Source organism: Chiloscyllium punctatum, chromosome 10 (assembly GCF_047496795.1).
Source record: "Chiloscyllium punctatum isolate Juve2018m chromosome 10, sChiPun1.3, whole genome shotgun sequence".
Lineage (NCBI taxonomy): Eukaryota > Metazoa > Chordata > Chondrichthyes > Orectolobiformes > Hemiscylliidae > Chiloscyllium > Chiloscyllium punctatum.
The window spans coordinates 6,355,135-6,378,633 of NC_092748.1; the positions used below are offsets into that span (position 1 = coordinate 6,355,135).

Below are 23,499 nucleotides of genomic sequence, written 5' to 3' on the forward strand. Positions count from 1 at the left end.
GAGTTCATACATAGACTGGTCATACCCAGTTAATTTATGCCTAGGTTTAATATCCACATGTTCTGAGAAGGGATTTTCTACTTCCTGAGGATTCTTTTCTAGTACACCAGACAGAATAGCTATTTTCTGTAGTTGGCTCCTAGCTAGGTAGTGGACAAACAGCTCTGTCATTAGCAGTAGTTCTTCTTTAATTAATAATCATTTACACTTGAATCTCGTGAACAGAAGAAAACATGTTGAGAGTCTGTGAGCATGGTTCTTGAACAAGTCAAGGATTTCAACAAATCACTATCTTCTGTTGCAGTCCTGAGCCCAGTAGGAGGATTTAGTTGCGTTTTAGTTACTCATTTGACACTTTCTTTTGCTCCTGTTTCTGATATATTGTTTCTTGAATGCTTTCTTTTAATTCTTGTAACAGGTCTTGTATATGATACACTGATGCTAAAACATCATTGTACCTGTGGAAATACAAACAGCCATCCAGAACATGCTGGCAGAATCCAGAGTATCTGGTCTCGGCTCCAAGAGACAGGCCTACGCAGCAAATGTGAGGTAATTTCCAGAGACAGAAAACAAACTGTTGTTACCTCTATTGAGTAGTACAAGATGATTATTATTAGAAAACATTTAAGTACATACAACCTTGAGCAGATGCAGAAGCAAAAGTTAATACATTTACCATAGCTAAATTACCAGTGACCTGTTGTAAAGCTTTATGCAGCTTGCACAGAGAAGACTTAGATTAACTCACTTGTTAGACATATCATGGAATAAATGTATGTTAATGTGATCTAAATTGGAAGAATATATTTAGTTGGATGCATTGTGGGAAATCTGTTTAGGTAACTTTACCTAAGTTCAAATTTTATTCATGATGCAAAGACGTTTTTTCAAAAATCATAGACTAAGTGTAGGAATTATAATTTCTCCCATCCTGCTTTTCCATTTCTGTTCACCAAGTACCAGAGTATTTTATGCTGAAGAGCATTTGGGGGCTTAGTGGCCTTCTTTGAGCTGCTGAGTTTGTGAACCTGGAGTGATTGTTTATTTCATAATTATCAATTTCAAATGTGAATAATTTTCGTTAGGAACAGTCATGGAACTAGACATATAGTACTCACCACCTCTGGGTATGGCATTTCAATGTTGACAATTTTACGGAACTTGATGTACTTTATATAAATTGTTTCTGCTCTTTGTGTGAATTTCTATCACCATTGGGAATGTTTCAACATGCTTTACATTACAGAATTGTCAATAATGTTAGGGATCAAAATAATTATATCTAAACTAATAACATCTTAATTTTGCAGTTATAACTGTGACAAAATTTAGAAGTATTGAATCTGTAAGGAGGATGGTAATAAACTTGCAGTTCTAGACAGGCTGGTGGAATAGATAGACATATGGCAAATTAAATTTATTGCAGAGAATATTCCATTTATTCAGAAGAAATTGGATAGACAGTGGATATTAAAGGATGCAATTCCAAAGGGGGAACTGGAGCAGAGAGACCTGAAAATATTTGAAGGTACAAATTGGAAGTAGGAGGGCAGGATGAGAAAGCAGTTAATAATACATGCAGATTCCTAAACTTCATAAAGAGTGGCAATGAGCTCAAAAGCAAGGAAGATGCAGTGTATCTTTATAAAATGCTGATTTGACCTCATTTTTGAAATATAATGTATCCAGTTCTGGGCACTGCACTTCAGACAAGGTTTGAGAATATTTAGAAAGGGTGACGAGAAAGAAAAAAATTCAGAGAGTTAGTCCAGGAATCAGAGATTAGGTTAGCAAAGGTGGGGCTTTTTTTCAAGAGAAGATTTGGTAGAAGTACTCAAAATCATGAAGGCTCTGAATAGAGTAGATAGTGATACACTTTGTATATTTTTTATACGTGTTAGTCTGTGTGACAAATACCAAAAACAATTAAGTTCTTGTTTGGATAGATGTCTCGAAGATTATTAACAGCAATAACTAGTTATACAGCTCCAATATCACAGACTTAGACACAGTCTGGCTTTGTGCTTACTGATGTTATTGTACAAACACATAGCTGATTGACTGAAGAGGTACTGCGCTGAGAAAAACTGAAGGTGAGGCCTGACAACAGTCCATAGTACACTAATGAATCCTTTTAAGACATGAAGGGAATGGGATGTTCAACATATTACCTCTTCTCCTCACGGCCATCAGTTTAACAGTCTCCCAGAGAACACTGCTCATACTGAATGATCATGCAAACCAACAAGACAAGGTTTTCAGGTAGTTTCATTAAACCTGTTTTAAAAGTTCACATTATAGAAACAGCGTCTCTAATTAATCAAATGCATCCAATGAATTTGTGTTGACAAACCGTGCGTTATATCAGAATGACCTGTACAGTTGGGAGGGAGTTGCCCTAGGAATCGTCAACATTTATTCCAGACCCCATGAAGTCTAATGGCATCAGTCCAACATGGGCAAGAAACCTCCTGCTGATTACAATGTGCTGCTCCCTCTCAGATGTTGCATTAATACTCCTCTGTTTAGAACTGTGGAGGAATTTGAATTTAATTTATTGTCACGTGTACCGAGGCACAGTGAAAAGCTTTGTCTTGCAAGCAATACAGGCAGATCACATGGTTAAATAGCATAGATAAGCAAATAATAGATAAACAGCGGCAAAAATAAAGACACAGGTACAGGTGAATGCTAACTGTTTGTGAGTCCATGCAGTATTCTAACAATAGTAGAGTAGAAACTTTCGAAACCAGCTGGTACATGTATTCAGACTTCTGTAACTTCTCCCCGATGGTATAGATTGTAGAAAAGCATTGCCAGGGTGGGCCTGTTCTTTGAGAATGCTGGCAGCCTTTCCTTGACAATCGAGCCTGGTAGATGGATTCTGTAGATGGGAGGTTGGCCTTTGTGATTGTCCGGGCTGAGTTCACACTCTCTGTAACCATCTCTGATCTTGAATGGCACAGTTATCATACCAGGTAGTGATACCTTCAGTCAGAATGCTCTCGATGGCACATCTTTAAAAGTTGGCAACGGTATTCGCCATCATGCCAAATTTTCTCAGCTGCCTGAGGAAGAAGAGACATTGTTTGGGCTTTGTAACCAATGTGTCAACATGAAGAGTCCAAGAAAACTTGTTGTTGATGACCATTCCCACTTGTTCCAACTCTGTGCTGTTAATGTGTGGGGGGGGCATGAGTAACATCCCGCCGAAAGTCAGTAATGAGTTCCTTGCTTTTGCCAGCATTGAGGGCACACCATTTTTCCAGGTCTTCCACCTTCAGTCTGTTTTGTCGCCATCTGCGATTCGATCAACTATGGTGGTGTCATCAGTGAACTTGTAAATGGCATTAGTCTGGTATTTGGTGATGCAGTCATGGGTATGCAGTGAGTACACTTCGGGGCTGAGTACACACCCCTGGGGGGCTCCAGTTTTGTGTGTTAGTGAGGATGAAATATTGTCCCCAATCTTCACTGATTGTGGCCTGTGGGTCAGGAAACTGAGGATCCAGTTGCAAAGTGGAGCTTAGCCTGAGATCACTAAGTTTAGTAATCAGTCTCGAGGGGATAATAGTGTTGAAGGCTGAACTGTAGTCAATGAATAGGATTCTTAGGTAAGGAAACACTGAGGATGACAAGAACACATAATTGCCAGGTTTATGAAGGTTTATAGCTCATCCAGAGTGCATTATGTGTTCTAGGGTGTAGGTTTGTTCGCTGAGCTGTAGGTTTGATATCCAGACGTTTCATTACCCGGCTAGGTAACATCATCAGTGGCGACCTCCAAGTGAAGCAAAGTTGTTGTCTCCTGCTTTCTATTTATATCTTTCTCTTGGATGGGGTTCCTGGGGTTTGTGGTGATGTCATTTCCTGTTCATTTTCTGAGGGGTTGATAGATGGTATCTAGATCTATGTGTTTGTTTATGGTGTTGTGGTTGGAGTGCCAGGCCTCTAGGAATTCTCTGGCATGTCTTTGCTTAGCCTGTCCCAGGATAGATGTGTTGTCCAAGTCGAATTGGTGGTTTTTTTCATCTGTGTGTAGGGCTATGAGGGAGAGAGGGTCGTGTCTTTTTGTGGCTAGCTGGTGTTCGTGTATCCTGGTGGCTAACTTTCTTCCTGCTTGTCCTACATGGTGTTTGTGGCAGTCCTTGCATGGAATTTTGTAGATGACGTTGGTTTTGTTCATGGGTTGTACTGGGTCTTTTAAGTTTGTTAGTTTTTGTTTGAGACCGTTGATGGGTTTGTGTGCTACTAGGATTCCGAGGGGTCTTAGTAGTCTGGCTGTCATTTCTGAAACTTCTTTGATGTATGGTAAGGTGGTTAGGGTTTCTGGCTGTGTTTGGTCTGCTTGTTGTGGTTTATTCTTGAGGAATCTGTGCACTGTATTTTTTGAGTACATTGTATAGGTGGTTCTCTTCTGTTTTCTAAAGTTCGTCTGTGCTGCCTATATCACCTATACAACGTATTCAAGAAGAACGGAACTTCAAGAAGTTTCAGAAAGCAGGAGACAACAGCTTTGCTTCACTTGGAGGTCACCACTGATGATGTTACCTAGCCAGGTAATGAAACGTCTGGATATCAAACCTACAGCTCAGCAAGCAAACCTACACCCTAGAACACATAATGTACTCTGGATAGGGTACGTCAGTATCCACTGTTGAGTGGCTGAGCAGCACCACTACTGACTGAACTATTTGAACATTAAAACACACAGCTGCTTTCCCAGGTCTACAGCAGATGGTGAGAGGATCAACCACAGGGACCTCGACTTCACAAGTGTGCCTGCTACAAATGTGTCTGTCTATGAAGATTTCAGTCAGAGTGACCACTGCACAGTCCTTGTAGAGTCAAAGTCCAGTCTTCACATTGAGGATATTCTTGCATTGTATTGTGTGACACTTCCCGCCTCAGGCGACTGACTGTGTGGAGTTTGCACATTCTCCCCGTGTCTGCGTGGGTTTCCTCCGGGTGCTCCGGTTTCCTCCCACAGTCCAAAGATGTGCATGTCAGGTGAATTGGCCATGCTAAATTGCCCGTAGTGTTAGGTAGGGGTAGATGTAGATGTAGGGGTATGGGTGGGTTACGCTTCGGCGGGGCGGTGTGGACTTGTTGGGCCGAAGGGCCTGTTTCCACACTGTAAGTAATCTAATCTAATCTAATCTAATTAGCGTGCTGAATGGATAGACTTTGAACAGATCTGGCAACTCAAGGGCTGGATATCTGTGAGGCACTATAGGCCATCAAGTAGCAGCAGAATTGTACTCCAACACAATCTGTAATGTCATAGCCTGGCTTATCCCTTACTCTACCATCACCATCAAGCCAGGGAATCAACCTTGGTTCAATAACCAGCACAGGAGGTACATACCACGTGTACCTAAAAATGAGGCATCAATCTGATGAAGCTACAAAATAGAACAGTATGCGAAGCAGCATAAGCTGAGTGATTCCACAACCAGCCGATCAAACCTAAGCTCTGCAGTCCTGTCACATCCAGCCATGAATGGTGGTGGACAATTAAGCAACTCATTAGTGGAGGAATTTCCACAAATATCCGCATCCTCAGTGATGGGGGACCCCAGCACATTGGTACAAAAGGTGTGACTGAAGGACTTTACAAGTGCCGAGTGGATGATCCATCTCTGCCTCTTCCAGAGGTTAACAGGTGCCAGTCTTCAGCCTCTTGGAATCCTCCATCTGATAACAAACAGTTGGAGGCATGGATACTACAAAAAATATTGAACCTGACAACATTCTGAAGTAGTACTGAAACAGGTGCTCCATAACTTGTCTCTTCCCTAGCCATCAGTAAAGTGATGGAAAGTGTTATCAAGCAGCACCTGCTCAGCAATAATCTGCTCGCTGAAACTGTGGCCATGGCCACTCAACTCTTGACCTTATTGCAGCCTTGATTCAACAATGGACAAAGGAGCTGAATTTCAGAGGTTAGATGAGAGTGACTATTCTTGATACAAAGGTTGCATTTGACCCAGTATGGTATCAAAGAGTCCTAACAAATCAAAGAGGAAGCATTCTGCAGGTTTGAGTCATGAAGGAAGATGATTGTGCTAGTTAGAGATCAGTCATCTCAGCTCTGGGACATCTCTGCAGGAGTTCCTTAGAGTAGTGTCCTAGACCCAACCATCTTCATCTGCTTCATCAATGATCCACTCTCCACCATAAGATCAGAAGCAGGTATGTTCACTGATAATTGCATGATGTTCAATATCTTTCCCAGCTCCTCAAATACTGAAGCCATCCATGTTCAAATGTATTAAGACTTGTACAATGTCAATGTTTTAGCCAACAGGTAGTGAATGATATTTGCACCACACATGCCAAGTAGTGACCATCTTCAATAAGAAGCATCTAACCATCACCCCCTTGTATTGGTGATATATTTAATTTGTCTATCAAAAAGGAATTTGGTTAATTTGTTATTAGAATGTAATCATATCTGTAGAAATGAAAATTATCAATCCCTATCCTACATCAAGTCTCAAAAGAAAACTCCTGTTATTTAAGGTATTTGTCCTACCTATTCTTTTTTTCCAAAAAAAAGTTGACTGTCCAATAACTTGTACTTTTATGGCATTTTAATAGTGATAAGTTAAACCCCAAGTAAAAGAATTTTGATCCCCTGAGGTATTTCAGTTGAATCAGTTTATAAAACAATATTCTCCCAAAAATGTTTTCATTTTTAGTAAGACCTATGAGATATATCAGGTGAGACCATCACGTGGTTGGTTTTACACTGAAACATATTGCTAAATGCAAACATATTGTGATTTCAAAGACCTGAAGTTCAGCATGACACTGGCAACATTCCATCTGAACTTTTACCTACAAAGCGTTTACACTGGTACATGACTCCATTGAACATTGTTTCCATATGGAAGAAGTATAAATAGAAGCATAAAACCTTTGGTCAGATTTGGAATGTATTATTTCCATGTATCATGCATTGAATTATATGAAAACCTATACAGTTAACATAAACCTAGAGATATGGTGATCATGTAACACCCGCCATTGAATGTAATGGCACATCAATTAATAGTCAGAACATGTTAAAGTATACCTCTGTGCAGACTGCACTGTATTTCTTTCAATGAATTTTGTAGAAGTTACCTTACTATCCTGTTTACCCTGCTGAATTCTGTATCAGTCTTCCTTCATTGAGTAATATGAGGATATTTTCAACAGGTGAACTCTTGACCAGGAAACTTAGTTTATCAATATGTTACAGTAGACATAATTTTTCATACTTTGAGGTAGAGTTTCAGAAGAGAAATATTACTTTTGACCTATTATGATTACAATCCCACGCCAGTTCTCCTAATTTGAAATTACAATCTGGCTAAGGAATCATAACCTTGTTTTTTTTTGAAAGTCAACAAAATGTGAGATCTCAGGAGCTTAAATAAAGAAAAAAAACACAAGATTCCAAGATAAAATAGACAAGACTGGCAACATCTGTTTAGAGAAAAATCAGTTAATATTTCAATTGAATCTCCTGAGTTTCTCCAGCATTCTCCATTTTTATTTCAGATTTCCAGCATCCACAGTATTTTACATTCATTCAGTATCAATGTTTTGAACAAACAACAATAAACATTAATATACAGAATTAGAACAGTACAACATTTTTCCAACATTCACAATAAAGGTAAATCTGGGTAACAGACAAACAATGATTGAACACACTCACAGAACAACAAATGCAGTCATGGATTTTTTCCGCAGAACCCTGAGACACTATTGATACTGTGAGCATCAAATTTCAAACTTTACAAAAAGTTCCAGTTTCTTTCCTTTGAAGATCTAGCTTTGAAATTCTTTCAAAAGACACTGAATTCTGCAATGACTGCTCACTTCCCAGTTCCTCAATCCCATCTCCTGAGATTGCATCCAACTGGATTAACAAGGCTGCACCCCAGCATTTAATTGCCAACACAATTCAAGCTCTTTGGCTGCTCTCATCAGAATATCCCTACTGTCAGACATTTCTTTATCCAACTACCAACTCATGACAGGCAATTTCCTTTCAGGTCCTCTAAGCTGCTTTGGTCTCACCACCATCTTCGCATGTTTCTGACAAACTGCCTGACTAGCAATCTCAAGGTAGCAAAATTTTCAGCAGCACAGCTAAAAGAGCACTGCTCCTGCTTGGAGCTGGCCTCTGTGTTTCTCTCTTACACACACTGCCTACCTGTCTCTCCCCACCCCATCTGCCTATAATATCTGAACTGCCCTGAGTGACCCTGGAACAGCTTTGAGTGACCTGTTAAAAACCTTGCAACAATCCCACCTCTATTACTTGACAGGCCCTTAGAATCCCATAGAACTGCGTGTGCCCTGAATGTTACGATGTTCACAGTATACTGGCTTATTGCACACATTATGTACGAGGAGAAATAATGAATTCCATCACAACATATTGATATGTGTTGATGTGTCTGAAAGGGAAACTATGGGAGCTTTAGCAATGTTGATATGTTGTCTTCACTACAGCTTCTAGGCATCTTTACAAAGTTTGTGCTGTCTAATTTGACTTCTTGTAAACAGTTTTGAATAATATGTGGCAAATCTAAAAATAATTTATGCAAATATATTCTATCTGATATTTGACACATGAAGGGAAGCTAAAAGATCATCATTTTGAGAATTGCAATTCAAATGAATTAATAATTCCTTCCAAGTTAGTTGATTTCCTTAATTGCACCCAGTATATCAGAGAGTTGAGATTCTTTCCAAACTGTGTCTATTGTACTCATATTGCTGTTCATCTCTCTGACTTCCAGAAGTTTGGTCTTTCTTTCTTAATTTCTCCCTAACTTTATTTTGCTTCTCCTTTTCTTGCTATCACGCTTCATTTTAGATGGGGTAAGTAGATGGTATGGCAGTGAAATAAATTAATAATAGCTGCAGGTTGCTTTTGGGTTGAAATGTGTGTGAAAAATAGCCCTCAGCAGCGCTATTTCCAACTCAATACTCTGCACTTATCCCTTTACCTTTACACTAACTCCTTCCTTTCCTACTAGTCTGTCATTCAGCCCTTCTATTCTGGTTTATTATTTTGCTGTCAGTCACTTGGCACATGTATCTTCTCCATATGACTCTTGTGAAATGCAAACATTCTTACAGCCTCCTGTCTAAACAGAATGTTTGACATAGATTAGAAATTTATCTTCTTGGCTTCCATGATTATTTGAAAAGCTGCTAAGTAGGAGTTGATTAAAGCCTAAAAAGAAAAGTGTTAGCAGAGCAGACTGATAACCATTTCGCCATGAAATTAATCACAATAGCTATGCTTTAACATGCATAATTCAAAGGTACAATTCTCAACAAAAATTGAACATTTTGGGATTTCTTTTCAAATCATGATTAAAATACAAGAATTATTTGCTATAGACAATAAATTAATAAATATCTACAAATTGCTAAGTTGAAATAGCATGAAAATTATTTGTAGAAAAATATTTGGAAGAGGTTGATCAAGTTCATTAATGTCCTGTCGGGAAGGAAATCTGTCATCCTGACTGGTTTGGCCTACATGTGACTCCAAACCCACAGCAATGTAGTTGACTCTTAACTTAGTTAGGCATGGGCAATTAATGATGGCTTAGCTAACGATGCCCTAATCCCATGAATGAATATTTTTTAAAAGTGCAGGAGAGGACCAAGAGACCGCAGTTAAGATCCAGGACAAATCCGGGGGCATTGTGCGCTGGAGGAAAATCAAAACGTTTATAAAGTAGAGATAAAACCTTCTTTAAAACTTTGCTGACAGAGGAGGAAACAAATTAATTGCAAATGGTTAGGTGACCATGTGACATCCTGACTGGGACCAATGCTATTCTAATGACAAATCAGAAACTCAGTGGAAATAATTTTTCTTGGGGTAATGGAAAAGGCTATCGAGAAACTGGTGATTACATGCCTAGCATCATTTGGAGTCAGAGACTATGTATGAGCCGCTACATGCCAAGATGGACGGTGGCGGGGGGGAGGGGGCGGTCAACCCTTCATGCAAGAACACACCAGTGATAGAGTGTACAGTGAAGGATCCAGTTCAAGGCCACAGATTCAAAACAGAACAATAATTTACAGCAGGGCATATTCTGTTACTATGACATGGAACACTAGGAAAGCAGCAGGTCTCATTCAGAGTTGTGAGATTCACCTGAAACAGAGGGGGACATGTCAGCTTGAACAGGAGAAAAGCAGATGTGCAATTTATGTTAACAGTGGGTGAGGGGTGTCCAAGTGATTCAACCTGGATGGGAGGAGCATATTATTGTTATATATTAATATATGCAATTGCAAAAAGAACAAATATTTCAAAACAAAGTGATTAAAATTTTGCCTGGAAAAATCAGGGTGCTGCTTGAGCTCAGACAAAAGATTTAACTTAGAGAATATATTTTAAACAGAAATTCAGGAGAGGAGACCCCAAAATGTTTAAAGTGAATATTTTAAGGCAATACCTTTCAGCAAATGTGGGTAAATCTGTGACGTGAGATCTGTTCTTCCCTCTACCTTGAAGATATAACTGGCCTGATGGTAGTTTGCCCCAGAACGATAGTTCCATTGAAAGTTTCTGATGCAACTTGTCTCACTTATTAAAATGAATATATGATTGACACATTAGCTTCCTATTTTACAAGTCTAATTCCCATTCTGTTGAATAACCTTAGCCTCTCAAACTGGCCCAATAGCTCAGTACAATTCAACCTAGTTAAAGTTTCTGTACAAGCAGATCTCCTGTGGTACTACTCAGAAGTTGTTATTGGGATAGAATTCATACCATTTATTATATACGGAATTATTTTTCGACTGAGATGAAACTATAAGGTGTCACGCTCAAAATTTGAAATGGTCGATTGCCCTTCAGTTTGAAGATCATATATCCAGAATCAAAAGTCTGACTTTTATATTGTCAGTGTATGGTTTTCTTCATACAGCTATAGATTAATCCTTTTGATTGCAATATTAATAAAGTTATTTTTGACAAAGGTGGACTTTCTCTGCAGTTTCTTACTCCTATTCTTTAAAAAAAGGTATTTAGAAATAAAGTGTAGCCAAGGAAAAACTAAAGTATGAAACTATTTTCAAATAATTTCAATGTGCCAATCAATTTCTTCTTGTAGAATAAATTGATTTCTCTCCATAAAGTTTGATTTAAAGGTACTAGGCAGCTGATTAAGATTAGCGTAGGTTGACTAAGTGTTCAGGTTTAAGGCTGTACAAGCTTCCTAGATGTTGCAATGTGTCACAGATCAGACAAATGCTTACCAGAAATAACTATATCTACGCTTGACTCTGAGAACTGCAGATTTCATTCAAGCGCAATGAATTCCAGATTCCCAAATCGCCTATTACTGTAACTCCAATTGTCACAAACTCCTCATCCACGTGTTTCTTTATTTCTTTTCATCTTTCCTTTTAAAGAGCCACTCATAAATGAATGTCACCAGCATTGCTATATATTATGGAAATCTCAGTATTGTAATCCAACATGTACTTACAGGCTCAAAGTTGATTGATTTACTGATCTATTGAATATCTGAGCTGTAGCATGAAAAGATTTTGAAATGTGTAAATATAGATTAGGAGAAAACAAGGACTGCAGAAGCTGAAGAAGTCAGAGTTGAAAAGGGTGGCGAGAGAAAAGCACAACCCTGAAGCCCATCTTACGCCTGAAATGTCAGCTCTCCTGTTTCTTGGATGCTGCTAGGCCGGCTATGATTTTCCAGCACCATCCTTTCGACTCTTAAATATAAATTAGCTTGTTCATTAAAATTTCTTACCCGAACATAATATTTTCTGAGCAACTAAATTTTATTTCATTACTATTAAACTGCTATAGTTATTACTGTATAAATATGCAAATTAGAAATATTAGAATTTCATCTGCTAAGATAGCTAAATGGCTTGAATATGGTTATAATAATTCTGAAAGTATTAACGTTGGGGACTGCATTAGGCTCCACCAAATCTGATTATGTCATGCATTCTTAAGTCAGGGAAGAGTCTCAATGTGACATTCCAGCGAAGTCGGCCATGTCTTGCCCTAGCTTCTGATAATCTTAGTAATTATGTCTAAGTAGCTAATGTAACTTAAAATTAATACTGTCATTTAACACGCTACATCTTGTTGTTAAGGTTCACTAGTGGATAATCCTTTTAAAAGTGTAGATTGGATGATTGGTGGCAGCAGTCTACCCAGTCGTGGTTAGTTCTGTATAAAATAGGATACATTAGCTTGGACTAGGTTATATAGTAGAGTGGAACACCAAATATATTGAACAGAATACTGAACAGTTTTTCTCTGTTATGCTGATCAAAAGATTTCACCTAATTGTAAGGTGGATTGCAAGATACTGGACCATGTGTACCTTAAACCAAGTTAAGTATTAAAAAACTACAAGTAGTGAAAATGCATTGAAAATCTGTATCCTGTAAAAGATATAAAGGAACGGAATTAAATAAGTGCTTGACAGTATAAAACTTAAACAATGTTAAAAGGAGACTAGAAGTTGAAACTATTAGTCTTGCACTTGCCACAACGAGGAGACAAGCAACTGATTTGGGGAAAAAAAGACACCATTTTATGCAGCATGAGAAAAGGGTGCTGATTGGTTGGGCCATAAATAGGATAGAGGATCATCAAGAATAGTTAACTGTCAATCTTGATTCTCAGACCAGGCAGATTGATTCTGACTGGTCAGGGCATTGCGATGAGAATGTAGCAGAGTTTGACTCATTTCTTTAAAAAATACACACACTTAGTTCTGGGATAACGCGTGTTCCAGCAGCACAATTTGGCTACAATGTTGCTGAAGAATTGGGGAACGATATTTTGGAGAACACTTGCCTCTATCGGCAATAGCACGATTCCAGCAGGGATTGGTTTGCACACTTCATTCTGCACGTGCGCAGATGTGTGCACCAAAATCTCCTCGAGGTTATGCATATAGAGTCACAGAGATATACAGCATGGAAACAGACCCTTCAGTTCAACTCATCAATGCCAACCAGATCTGCCAATCTAATCTAGTCCCGTTTGCTAGAACTTGGCCCGTATCCCTCTCAGCCCTTCCTATTTATATACCCGTCTAGATGCCTTATAAATGTTGGAATTGTACCACCTCGACCACTTCCTCTGGCAGTTCATCCCATGCACACACCACCCACTGCATGAAAAAGTTACCCCTGGGGTCCCTTTTAAATTTTTCCCTCTCACCCTAAACCTAGGCCCTCTAGTTCTGGACTCCCCCACCACAGGGAAAAGACCTTGTCTCTTGACCGTATCCATGCCCCTCATGATTTTATAAACCTCTTTAAGGTCACCCCTCAGCCTCCGAAGCTCCAGGGAAAACAGCCCCAGCCTATTCAGCCTCACCCTGTAGATCAAATTCTCAACCCTGGCAACATTCTTCTAAATTTTTTCTGAACGCTTTTAAGTTTCACAACATCCTTCTGACAGGAGAGAGACGAGAATTGCAGATAATATTCCAAAAATGGCCTAACCAGTGTCCTGTACAGCCACAACATGATTTCCCAACTAGTATACTTAATGCTCTGACCAATAAAGGAAAGCATACCAAACTTATTCTTCACTATCCTATCTACCTGCACCTACAGTTTCAAGGAACTATGAACCTGCACTCCAAGGTCTCTTTGTTCAGCAACATTCCCCAGGACCTTACGATTAAGTGTATAAGTCCTGCTCTGATTTGCGATTCCAAAGCATAGCACCTCGCATTTATCTGAATTAAACTCCATCTGTCACTACTCAGCTCATTGGCCCATCTGATCAACATCCTGTTGTACTCTGAGGTAAACTTCTTCGCTGTCCATTACAATTTTGGTGTCGTCTTCAAAACTTACTAACTGTGCCTCCTATGTTCATATCCAAATCATTTACATAAATGACCAAAAGCAGTACTGATCTTTTTGGCACACTACTGGTCGCAGGCTTCCAGTCTGAAAGGCAACGTTCGACCACCACCTTCTGTCTTGGACCTTCAAGCCAGTTCTGTATCCAAATGGCTAGTTCTCCCTGTACTCCGTGTGATCTAACCATGCTAACCAGTCTACCATGAGGAACCTTGTTGAACATCTTACTGAAGTCCATACAGATCACGTCCACTGCTCAGCCCTCCTCAATCCTGTTCATTACTTCTTCACAAAACTCAATGAAGTTAGTAGGATATGATTTCAGATGCACAAAGCCATGTTGATTATCCTTGCCGTTCCAAATATATATAAATCCTGTCCCTCAGGGTTCCCTCCAACAACTTGCCTACCACTGCTGTTAGGCTCACCAGTCTATAGTTCCTTGGATTTTCTTTCCCATCTTTCTTAAGTAATGGCACCACGTTAGCCAATCTCCAGTCTTCCGACACATCATCTGTGACTATTGATGATACAAATATCATCAAGAGGTCCAGCAATCACTTCCCTAGCTTCCCACAGAGTTCTAGGGTACACCTGATCAGGTGCTGGGGATTTATCCACTTTTATGCATTTCAAGATATCCAGCACTTCCTCCTCTGTAATATGGACATTTTTCAAGATGTCACCATCTATTTCCCCACATTCTGTATCTTCCATGTCCTTTTCCACAGTAAATATTGATGCAAAGTACTTGTTTAGTATCTCCCTCGTCTCCTGCAGTTCCACACATAGGCTGCCTTGCTGATCTTTGAGGAGCCCTATTCTCTCCCTAGTTACCTTTTTGTCCTTAATGTATTTATAAAATCCCTTTGGATTCTCCCTAACCTTATTTGCCAAAACTGTCTCATGTCCCCTTTTTGTTCACCTGATTTCCCTCTTAAGTATATTCCTACTGCCTTTCTAAGAATTCAATCAATCTATCCTGTCTACACCTGACATATGCTTCCTTTTTCTTAATCAAAACCTCTCTTTCTCTGGTCATCCAGCATTCCCTGCACTTACCAGCCTTGTCTTTCACCTTAACAGGAATATACTGTCTCTGGTCTCTCGTTATCTCATTTTTGAAGGCTTCCCGTTTTCCAGCCGTCCCTTTACCTGCGAACATCTGCTCCCAATTAACTTCTGAAAATTCTTGCCTAATGCTGTCAAAATTAGCCTTCTTCCAGTTTAGAACTTCAACTTTTAGATCCAGTCTATCCTTATCCATCACTATTTTAAAACTAATAGAATTATAATCGCTGTCCCCAAAGTGCTCCCCCACTGACACCTCAGTCATCTGCCCTGCCTTATTTCCCAAGAGTAGGTCGAGTTTTGCACCTTCTCTAGTAGGTCTATCCACATACTGAATCAGAAAATTTTCTTTTGGGCACTTAACAAATTTCATCTCCATCCTTAACACTCTGGCAGTCCCAGTCTATGATTGGAAAGTTAAAATCCCCTATCATAAGCACCGTATTATTCTTACAGATAACTGCGATCTCCTTACAAATTTGTTTCTCACTTTGCTACTGACTGTTGAGGGAATGTTCTTCCCATTCAGCACATGCACCAGTGTCCGCACATGTGCAACATCTGTGCTGGTTTCGAGCCGTTTTCTGGGTACACCAATGTGCGCATGCAGTAACTTCTGCATAGACAATGTCAGCACCGGTCTTCCTGTTGTCCTGCGCATGTGCCAATGTCAGCTGTTGACAAAGCAGCTTTCTGTGAGAGGTACTGTACAGAGAACAGTTTTCTTACATTTTTTAAAACGTACTGTGTTAAATTTACTTTTGTTAATAAATATGATTTCAATTTTCATTCAGGCTGTGCAATGCTTTGCATTAGACTTTTGGATGACTTTTGAGTGATCGCGAATGATCTTTTTACCGGTCTGCCCCAACCCCATTTTTTCCACAGGCTGCATTATTTATATTAAAGTGATTCTCTCTTAAGCAAGGTTTCGCTGGCATTATAGGGGAACTACCTGTATGTATAAGCTTGCTTTACATCAAACAGAATGTTGGGATCTTAGCTAGCTTCTACACACACAAATGCATTACAATGTGAGCTCAGCAATGATCTTAAATTAGTTTCTGGTGTAGCTTTGAGCACAGTCTAGATTATTTAATAAATTATTTCCAATAGCACAGTCACATTTAATGAAAGAGCTTGAACTCAGTGAAAATCTCTTCCTGTTTAATGCGGCATAAGGGCGCCACAACATTAAACCCTAGTGCAAGCACAAATTAAAATAAAACAAAGAAATGCAGATGCTGGAGCTTTGAAACAATCAAAAACAGAAATTACTGAAGATTCTCAGCAGGTTTGGATGCTTTTATTAGATTAGATTAGATTAGATTCCCCACAGTGTGGAAACAGGCCCTTCGGCCCAACCAGTCCACACCGACCCTCCTAAGTGTAACCCATTTCCCTCTGACTAATGCACCTAGCACAAAATTTAGCATGGCCAATTCACCTGACCTGCACATCTTGGGACTGTGGGAGGAAACCGGAGCACCCAGAGGAAACACATGCAAACACAGGGAGAATGTGCAAACTCCACACAGACAGTTGCCCGGGGCTGGAATCGAACCTGGGACCCTGGAGCTGTGAGGCAGCAGTGCTAACCACTGAGCCACTGTGCTGCCCTTTTGTGGAGAGAAAACAGAGTTACTGTTTCAAATCCTGAGTCTTGTTCTGAAGAAGGATTGCTGGACTTGAAATATTAACTCTGTTTTCTTCCAAAGATGCTGCCAGACAGCACTTGGTTATTGTTTACAAGAACAAACTCATGTTCAGAGAGATTTCTGACATGTTTACCGACATCCTCAATTGTGCTACCAAAACATTTCTGTTTAATTTATAATGCGGCTATGTTGCAAATGAATATTATTCATGGTGAGTAATGAGGGCAAGATGAAAAGCTTCAATTAGTACATGTTGTGCAATCTTATGTCATAGGTGAAAAGTTGTTTTTTGAGTTATGTCCACATTGTGATGTTTATTATAGAAGATTCTTATGCATTCAGTTTTCCACTTATTTCAGCACTTTTTTCCTGAATAAATTCCACTCTGCATATTTAAGTAAAACCGCATAGGCCCCCTGCTGTTTGCACCTCTGGTTAACAGCAAAATTTGTTTCATAGCTCGCAAGAAATCCAGTAACAGCAGGGGGCAGCAGGATTGTTAATGACAAAATCAGAGGATCACTAAAATTGATGAGCTATGTATTTTGATATGTGAAGGTATTCTTTTAAAAGAGTGAGTATATTTCCAGTTTTGAATTCTTGAAATGATTGTTACCTGTTTCAAATGCTAAAATACATTTAAAAGCAGAAACAGCTCACTTATGATGTTTATTTCTTTGGAAATTTGGTGATCCATACTGCCGTAAAATATTATAAATAGCTTATTAGAGCCAGAAAAGACCTACTGAATATGTTCTTGCCCTTCAACACATTTATTAACTTTACCACAAATATTTGCAGTTCTTTTGCTTTCATTTGTCCAATTACACATTTCTGACATACTTCATTTAATTGTTTGGAACCATATCAATCAGGTTTTGGAATGTTGTCAACAGTATAGCAGTATATTTTATAAGTTAAGCCACAATTAAATCATGTACGTGTAGCCCAGCTTTCTCTTGATAACATTCAGTATAATTATAGTGTATCTGCCACCCAATAAAAATTGCTGAGGCAAACAATATGTCAATGTTCAATGTGATAGTGAATGTCTCTACCTCCTAAGTGTATGTAAAAGCTACAAACTAAAACTTTGTCTCTCAGATAGTAGTAACTAAGCAGTATGTTTATTATAAATTCTGTCCACTTTTAGCAGAGATGTTAATCCATTTATAACAAGCAAGTTAACACTCCAATTAAAATTGTGGAGAGAGATACTTGTTGTGAGCATCCTAAGCATTCATTTGGAAACAACCCATGATGGCTTATGTGTGCCATTCTGGCAATAATGGACTTTGTTGTGGTCCTCCACAGCTGAGGTGCAATTTTTGGCTGTGACACTATTGTTATATGGGAATAATCTTGGATTAGTAAACTAATTTAACTATGCTTTTACAATATGATAGTATCTGAATCAATTAACTAAACAATAGCTTTGCACTTCACTACAGTTACCGGCTAGTTTTATGTAACATATCAAGCTTTCGTTATTTTCATCATTGTCAATTTTTTTTTTGCTTCTCCCTTGGTGGATAATGATTTATTTAGCAGTTACAGAATGATGGATGACAGAGATGAAAAGATAGCAATAAAAGTAATAATTGTTAATGAACTCCATAAAGATCAATAAATGTCGAAGAGAAATTTTAACTTCCAACTAACAGTCAAATGACACGCCAAGACTTCACGTTTTAAAACTTTTACTGAAACAAATAACCCAAAGAAATTAGACTTTAAGCTACAAAAGAGATCCCACATTTCACTTTAACACAGCTGAAAAGCTCCCACCAGATATGTTACACTGTGCCTTAAGTGGACACTTTAATAAACAAGTCTAAATTATTCTCAGCTCCTGGTGACTGTTTTCTTTTTTAATTGCCCAGTTGAGTATTTTACAATCCCTTAACTGACTTTCACTGTGAGAGTTATGCTGTGGATTCTTTCCTTCTAGTTCCTAGAAGCTGGTGAGTCTACCAGCTTCCTTTAAGTCCTCCAAAAATCAAGCTTCACTTTGGACATGAGTTCAGCAAGGTGAATGATAGAATCAGCATTTTCTCTGCCTATCTGATTGTCTGTCTCTTCCTCTCCACTTCTCAGATGAATAGACACAGCGCTAAACAAAAACTGTAAACTATTGCCTGCTTGTAATATTCGTGATTTGGAGATGTTGGTGTTGGACTAGGGTGTACAAAGTTAAAAAATCACATAGCACCAGGTTACAGTCCAACAGGTTTATTTGGAAGCACGAGCTTTCGCAGTGCTCCGAAAGCTAGTGCTTCCAAATAAACCTGCTGGACTATAACCTGATGTTGTGTGACTTTTAACTTTGTAATATTCATGGATTTATAGAGAAGCTTGTGACCTCATATCAAAAATGGTTCCCTCTACCCCAAGGCAACAGAAAACACATTAGCTTTGTATTTAAGTAAAACTATTTGGCCAACTTCAATCCCAGTTCCTTTTCATCTCAAAAATAGATGGATAGTTTGTAGCACTGCTGTTCACAGCTCAATACCAATAAGACCTTTTAGCAACTTTGAAAGATCTCGGTCTGTAGTCATTGTCCCTGAGCATTAATACATTGCACCTTCTGCTCAGTAAAACAATCTGAATCTTCCTCAGGGTTATTATCAGGCAGACTTCAGAGGATGTAACATGGCCCCCTTAATTTACTTTTGATTGAAATATACAATCCCAAAATATTATAATCTTTAACCATACGATAATATCCTTAAACATACTCTATAAACTTCATAATGCTAACATAACTGTTGAAAATAGTTTTGTTGACTTATGTTAAACTGACTAATCTTTGCCTTCACTTTATAATTTCATGTACTGTGCTTATATTTTAAATGTTATTTTTCTGTAGTGTATCAGAGGAAGAAAAGCATCTCTGGAGGAGCTACAGGTCGTCCATTCGGAGCAGCATGCATTACTTTATGGCACAAACCCACTGAACAGACAGAAGCTTGACAGTAAGAAACTGCTAGGTACAGCGCAGTTCACTCCTCTTTACCTTTTGATGCAGCCTTGCAGGAATAATAATTATATCCCAGTTATTAGTTTGGTAGTGATATAACAACTGTAAATACTGAAATAAGAGATGAATTCCAAAAACATTTTTCATCCTTCTGTCACAATAGTTTCAACACTTAATCAGTAACAACAGAATTCTGTTTAAAAGTATTAAGTTCTCTAATTTGCCTGTTTGTTTTAAAGGGTTTTTGAGGAGCTACCTGCACTTAATAGATGTTCTTGTTATGCATGTCACATTGTCCTTTCTTGGTTTAAATGTAATCCAGCTGGGTTGCATGCAGGAGTATGATCTCCCGGTGGGGAACTTTAACACTTTAAGCAGTTAGCAAGTTGAAAAACGAGCCTTCTCTCTGGGTTGGGAAATCTCAGTCCATACATTGTTTCTGAAATAATAATTAAACTTGCAGTAATAAAGCAAGGTTTTATGTTTTTGTGTTATTTAACAATGGTTTCTAAATTCAAAATTATAATTTTAGCTAGAATCTTACAAACTCTGAATGCTATTCTCTCATTTTCCCATATCTTTCTTTCCATTTCAGTTTTCTTGTTGCACTCAGATTTTTAAATTATTTCACTTTTCATTTTATTTTCTCTTCAAAAACTTTAAAAGTACTTCAGGCCTGTTAAAATCCAGCTCTGTTTTGACAGTTGGCATAATTACAGAGGAGAATGATTACAGAGGAGGTTCACTAGGTTGATTCCAGAGTTGAGAGGGTTGGCTAATGAGGAGATATTGAGTAGACTGGGACTATACTCACTGGAATTTATAAGAATGGGAGGGGATCTTATAGAAACATATAAAATTATGAAGGGAATAAATATGGTAGAAGCAAGAAGCTTGTTTCCATTAGTTGGTGAAAGTAGGACAAGGGGCCATAGCCTCAAAATAGGAAGAGCAGATTTAAGACTGAGTTGATGAGAAACTTCTTCACCCAAAGGGTTGTGAATCTGTGGAATTCCCTGCCCAATGAAGTAATTGAGGTTATCTCGTTGAATATTTTCAAGGCAAAGATAGACCTTTGAACAGTAATTAAGGGTTATGGTGAGAGGACAGGTAAGTTGACCTGAGTCCACAAAAAGATCAGCCATGATCTTCTTGTAAAGTGGAACAGGCACGACGGGCCTGATGTTCTACTCCTGCTCCTATTTCTTATGTTCTTAGAAGTTGCAAGAAGTGTAGTTGATGTTTAACAAGCTGTAAAAACAGGCCTAAAAGTTAGCCTTTCAACCAATCAGAAACAAACTGTATGTAAAGCTAGACAAGACTAAAGGATTATTATCAAGTGAGTAAAAGCGTTCGTGTCTTCGGAAGTTGTGTGCACCCAGACGATTTAATTCATCTAAGGTGTTGTAAGGTATTAAGCAGCAACCTTTTTTCCTAACTTAGATATGGTTAAAATATGGGACTTCTCAATCAAAAGTGATCTTTTATTGAATTAATTTATTTGAATTTCAATGATTTAAGACAAATTTGGACACAATATAACATATTATATGCATAAGTTGTTGAGTACTTCAGGGAATAGCTGCCACACAACAGCCACAACTTTCATTTATGTACGCCCATTAATACATTATTTCCAAGGTGGTTCGTAAGAGTGCATGAAGCAATATTTGACACCTAAAGTGATAATAGGGCAAGTAATTAAAAACTCTACCTGAAGAAGTTGGTTTTAAGGAGAAAAGAAAGGTGAAGATGCTTAAGGTCAGAGATGCAGAGCTTAGGATTTTAAACAGCTGAAGGCACAAGCATCAGTGTGGCAATGAAAATTTGGGATGTTGAAGAGGTCAGAATTAAACCTGTAGAAGTATTTCATATGACGAGCAAAATAGGGGTGAGACTAGAGAGGGATTTGAGAACAAGGATTAGAATTTTTAAATCAACCTTTGCTAAACTAGGAGTTAATGAGTCAGCAACCCCCAGTGCTCATCTTTATGTAAGAAGGGATCAAGGATAGATCTTCACTAAATTTAACACTGCAGAAATTGGAAGAAAAGCCATTGCAGGTGATACAGTACTTAGACCTTAGCTGGAGTATTGTGCACAGTTCAGAGTGGCTCACTTTAGGCAGAATATGAGTGCACTGGAGAAAGTTTAGAAGGGTTTGCAGGAATGAATCCATGGATGAGCAACTTCAGTTATGAAGGTAGATTGGAGAAGTTGGTCCTGTTTTCCTTGGAAAAGCAAAGGCTAAAAAGAGATTTGATCAAAGTTTTCAAAACCATAAAAGGCTTGGACAGAGTAAATCAGGTGAAATTGTTACCCTTCATAAAAGGTTCAAGAACAAGGTATAAGGATATCACCAGATATAGAGTAATTTGCAACGAAATACTAATGTGATGTAAGTAGTTAGGGTCCAGAATGCACTTCATCAGTGTGAGGTGGAAACATGTTCATTTGAGGTGTTCATGATAGCATCCTATATGGCTTACTTATAAGTCTACATTAAGGAATCATGCATTATAGTTTTTAAGGAAATTAGGTTATTTCTGTTGTGGTAGGCAGTAAAGAAAAAAACGCTTTGTTCCTTGCTGCTTTTGAAATAAATGTGTTTAGGTTTGAATTCAGAATCTCCTGGAGGTTCAAGCATCTGTTACATTACAATTTTTTTCAGTTTCTATCTTGATTTGAACTGTATGTAGGCTGTGAACCAATTATTTCCAGTAATCAATAAAATAAACTCTGAGAAAGAAAAATGATTTCAAAAACGCTAGCACAGTGAATAAACTGTGATGAACTATTTCAGCGATAAAAGTTTTGCAAGGGCCCAAGAGGCCAGTAAAGGGGATTAACACAGCATTAGTAGGAATACACCTTGCAGAAGTTCATTTGTATTTATAATTCTCATTATTGAGTTGTGATTACAACATTTCTGCAAACATTATAATTTATCTTGGTACTATTAACTAAATGCTCTTTTTAAATATCATTCTGCAGGTTCCGTCACTCCAATGTTTGTTATGCTTCCTTGTGGCGGTCTTGGAGTAAGTCGTTTTTTTACCTTTTTAAAATGTGTAAATAATGTCTTATTTGTTCTTTCCATTTTAGCAGCAACATAAATTGTTGCTTTGACTTCTACTCAGCACATAATTGAGAACAGATGTCCCCCTATAAACATGAATTCAAGGTTTGCTGTACTAAGAGTGTTGGCTAAACCACAATTGAAATATGTGTGACATTGTTCAGGGAACAGATTCAGAGAAATTGAATGATGGCTGAAGTAGTACTTCTTAGAGCAGGTACTTGCAAAGTTGCACAGAGCTGGTGGGATATGTACTCACTCCATAAATCCTTGATTCCACCATGTAGCTTGATTCACTTTGTCAATGTGGAAAATTGTTTTGCCAGCCTTATGGTGGCACAAAATTTGTCCTGTTATTTTGCAGCCAATGCAGATCAACAAAACTTGCTACATGGACACAGTTGTTTTCCAGCCTCCCTTAGCCACAGATGATGTTGGGCAATGGAAGGAAATAAAAGAAATTCATTTTTTCCTGCTAAGTTGGATACAGTTCAGATTCATCCTCGGTATTTCATTGAATAACCATTACAATATTCATCTTTGACTGTATCAGCAGTCTGTTTGACTGTTGGAAATAGCACAGTTGATAATGTCAGCACCAGCATCAACAAATACACACTTTGCAAAATGATTGCTGATTTAAAATCCCCTGTACATGTCCCGATTTTCTCTTTCCCAAATAAAAGCTGCTGCTGAAACCATATATCATGTATATTATTGCCTCAGCTGAGTTAATATAAGTTAACACCAATCAGGGATCATTTGTGTGATATGTATGGCCCAGACATTTCATGGGTGTT

General features: G+C 38.4%; 1 protein-coding gene across 11 annotated transcripts in view; it reads left to right on the forward strand.

The window, feature by feature from the left end:
• The window catches only part of hdac4 (histone deacetylase 4), a 497,199-nt gene that overhangs the window by 417,129 nt on the left and 56,571 nt on the right, over positions 1-23,499 (forward strand). For 9 of the 11 annotated variants that reach the window (XM_072578375.1, XM_072578377.1, XM_072578374.1 and 6 more), the window contains 3 exons: positions 419-552; positions 19,510-19,630; positions 22,615-22,661. In XM_072578375.1, coding sequence (XP_072434476.1) covers positions 419-552; positions 19,510-19,630; positions 22,615-22,661 — 302 coding nt within the window. The remainder of the gene's footprint in view (positions 1-418; positions 553-19,509; positions 19,631-22,614; positions 22,662-23,499) is intronic. The other 2 variants (XM_072578379.1, XM_072578382.1) reach the window with 1 other exon arrangement.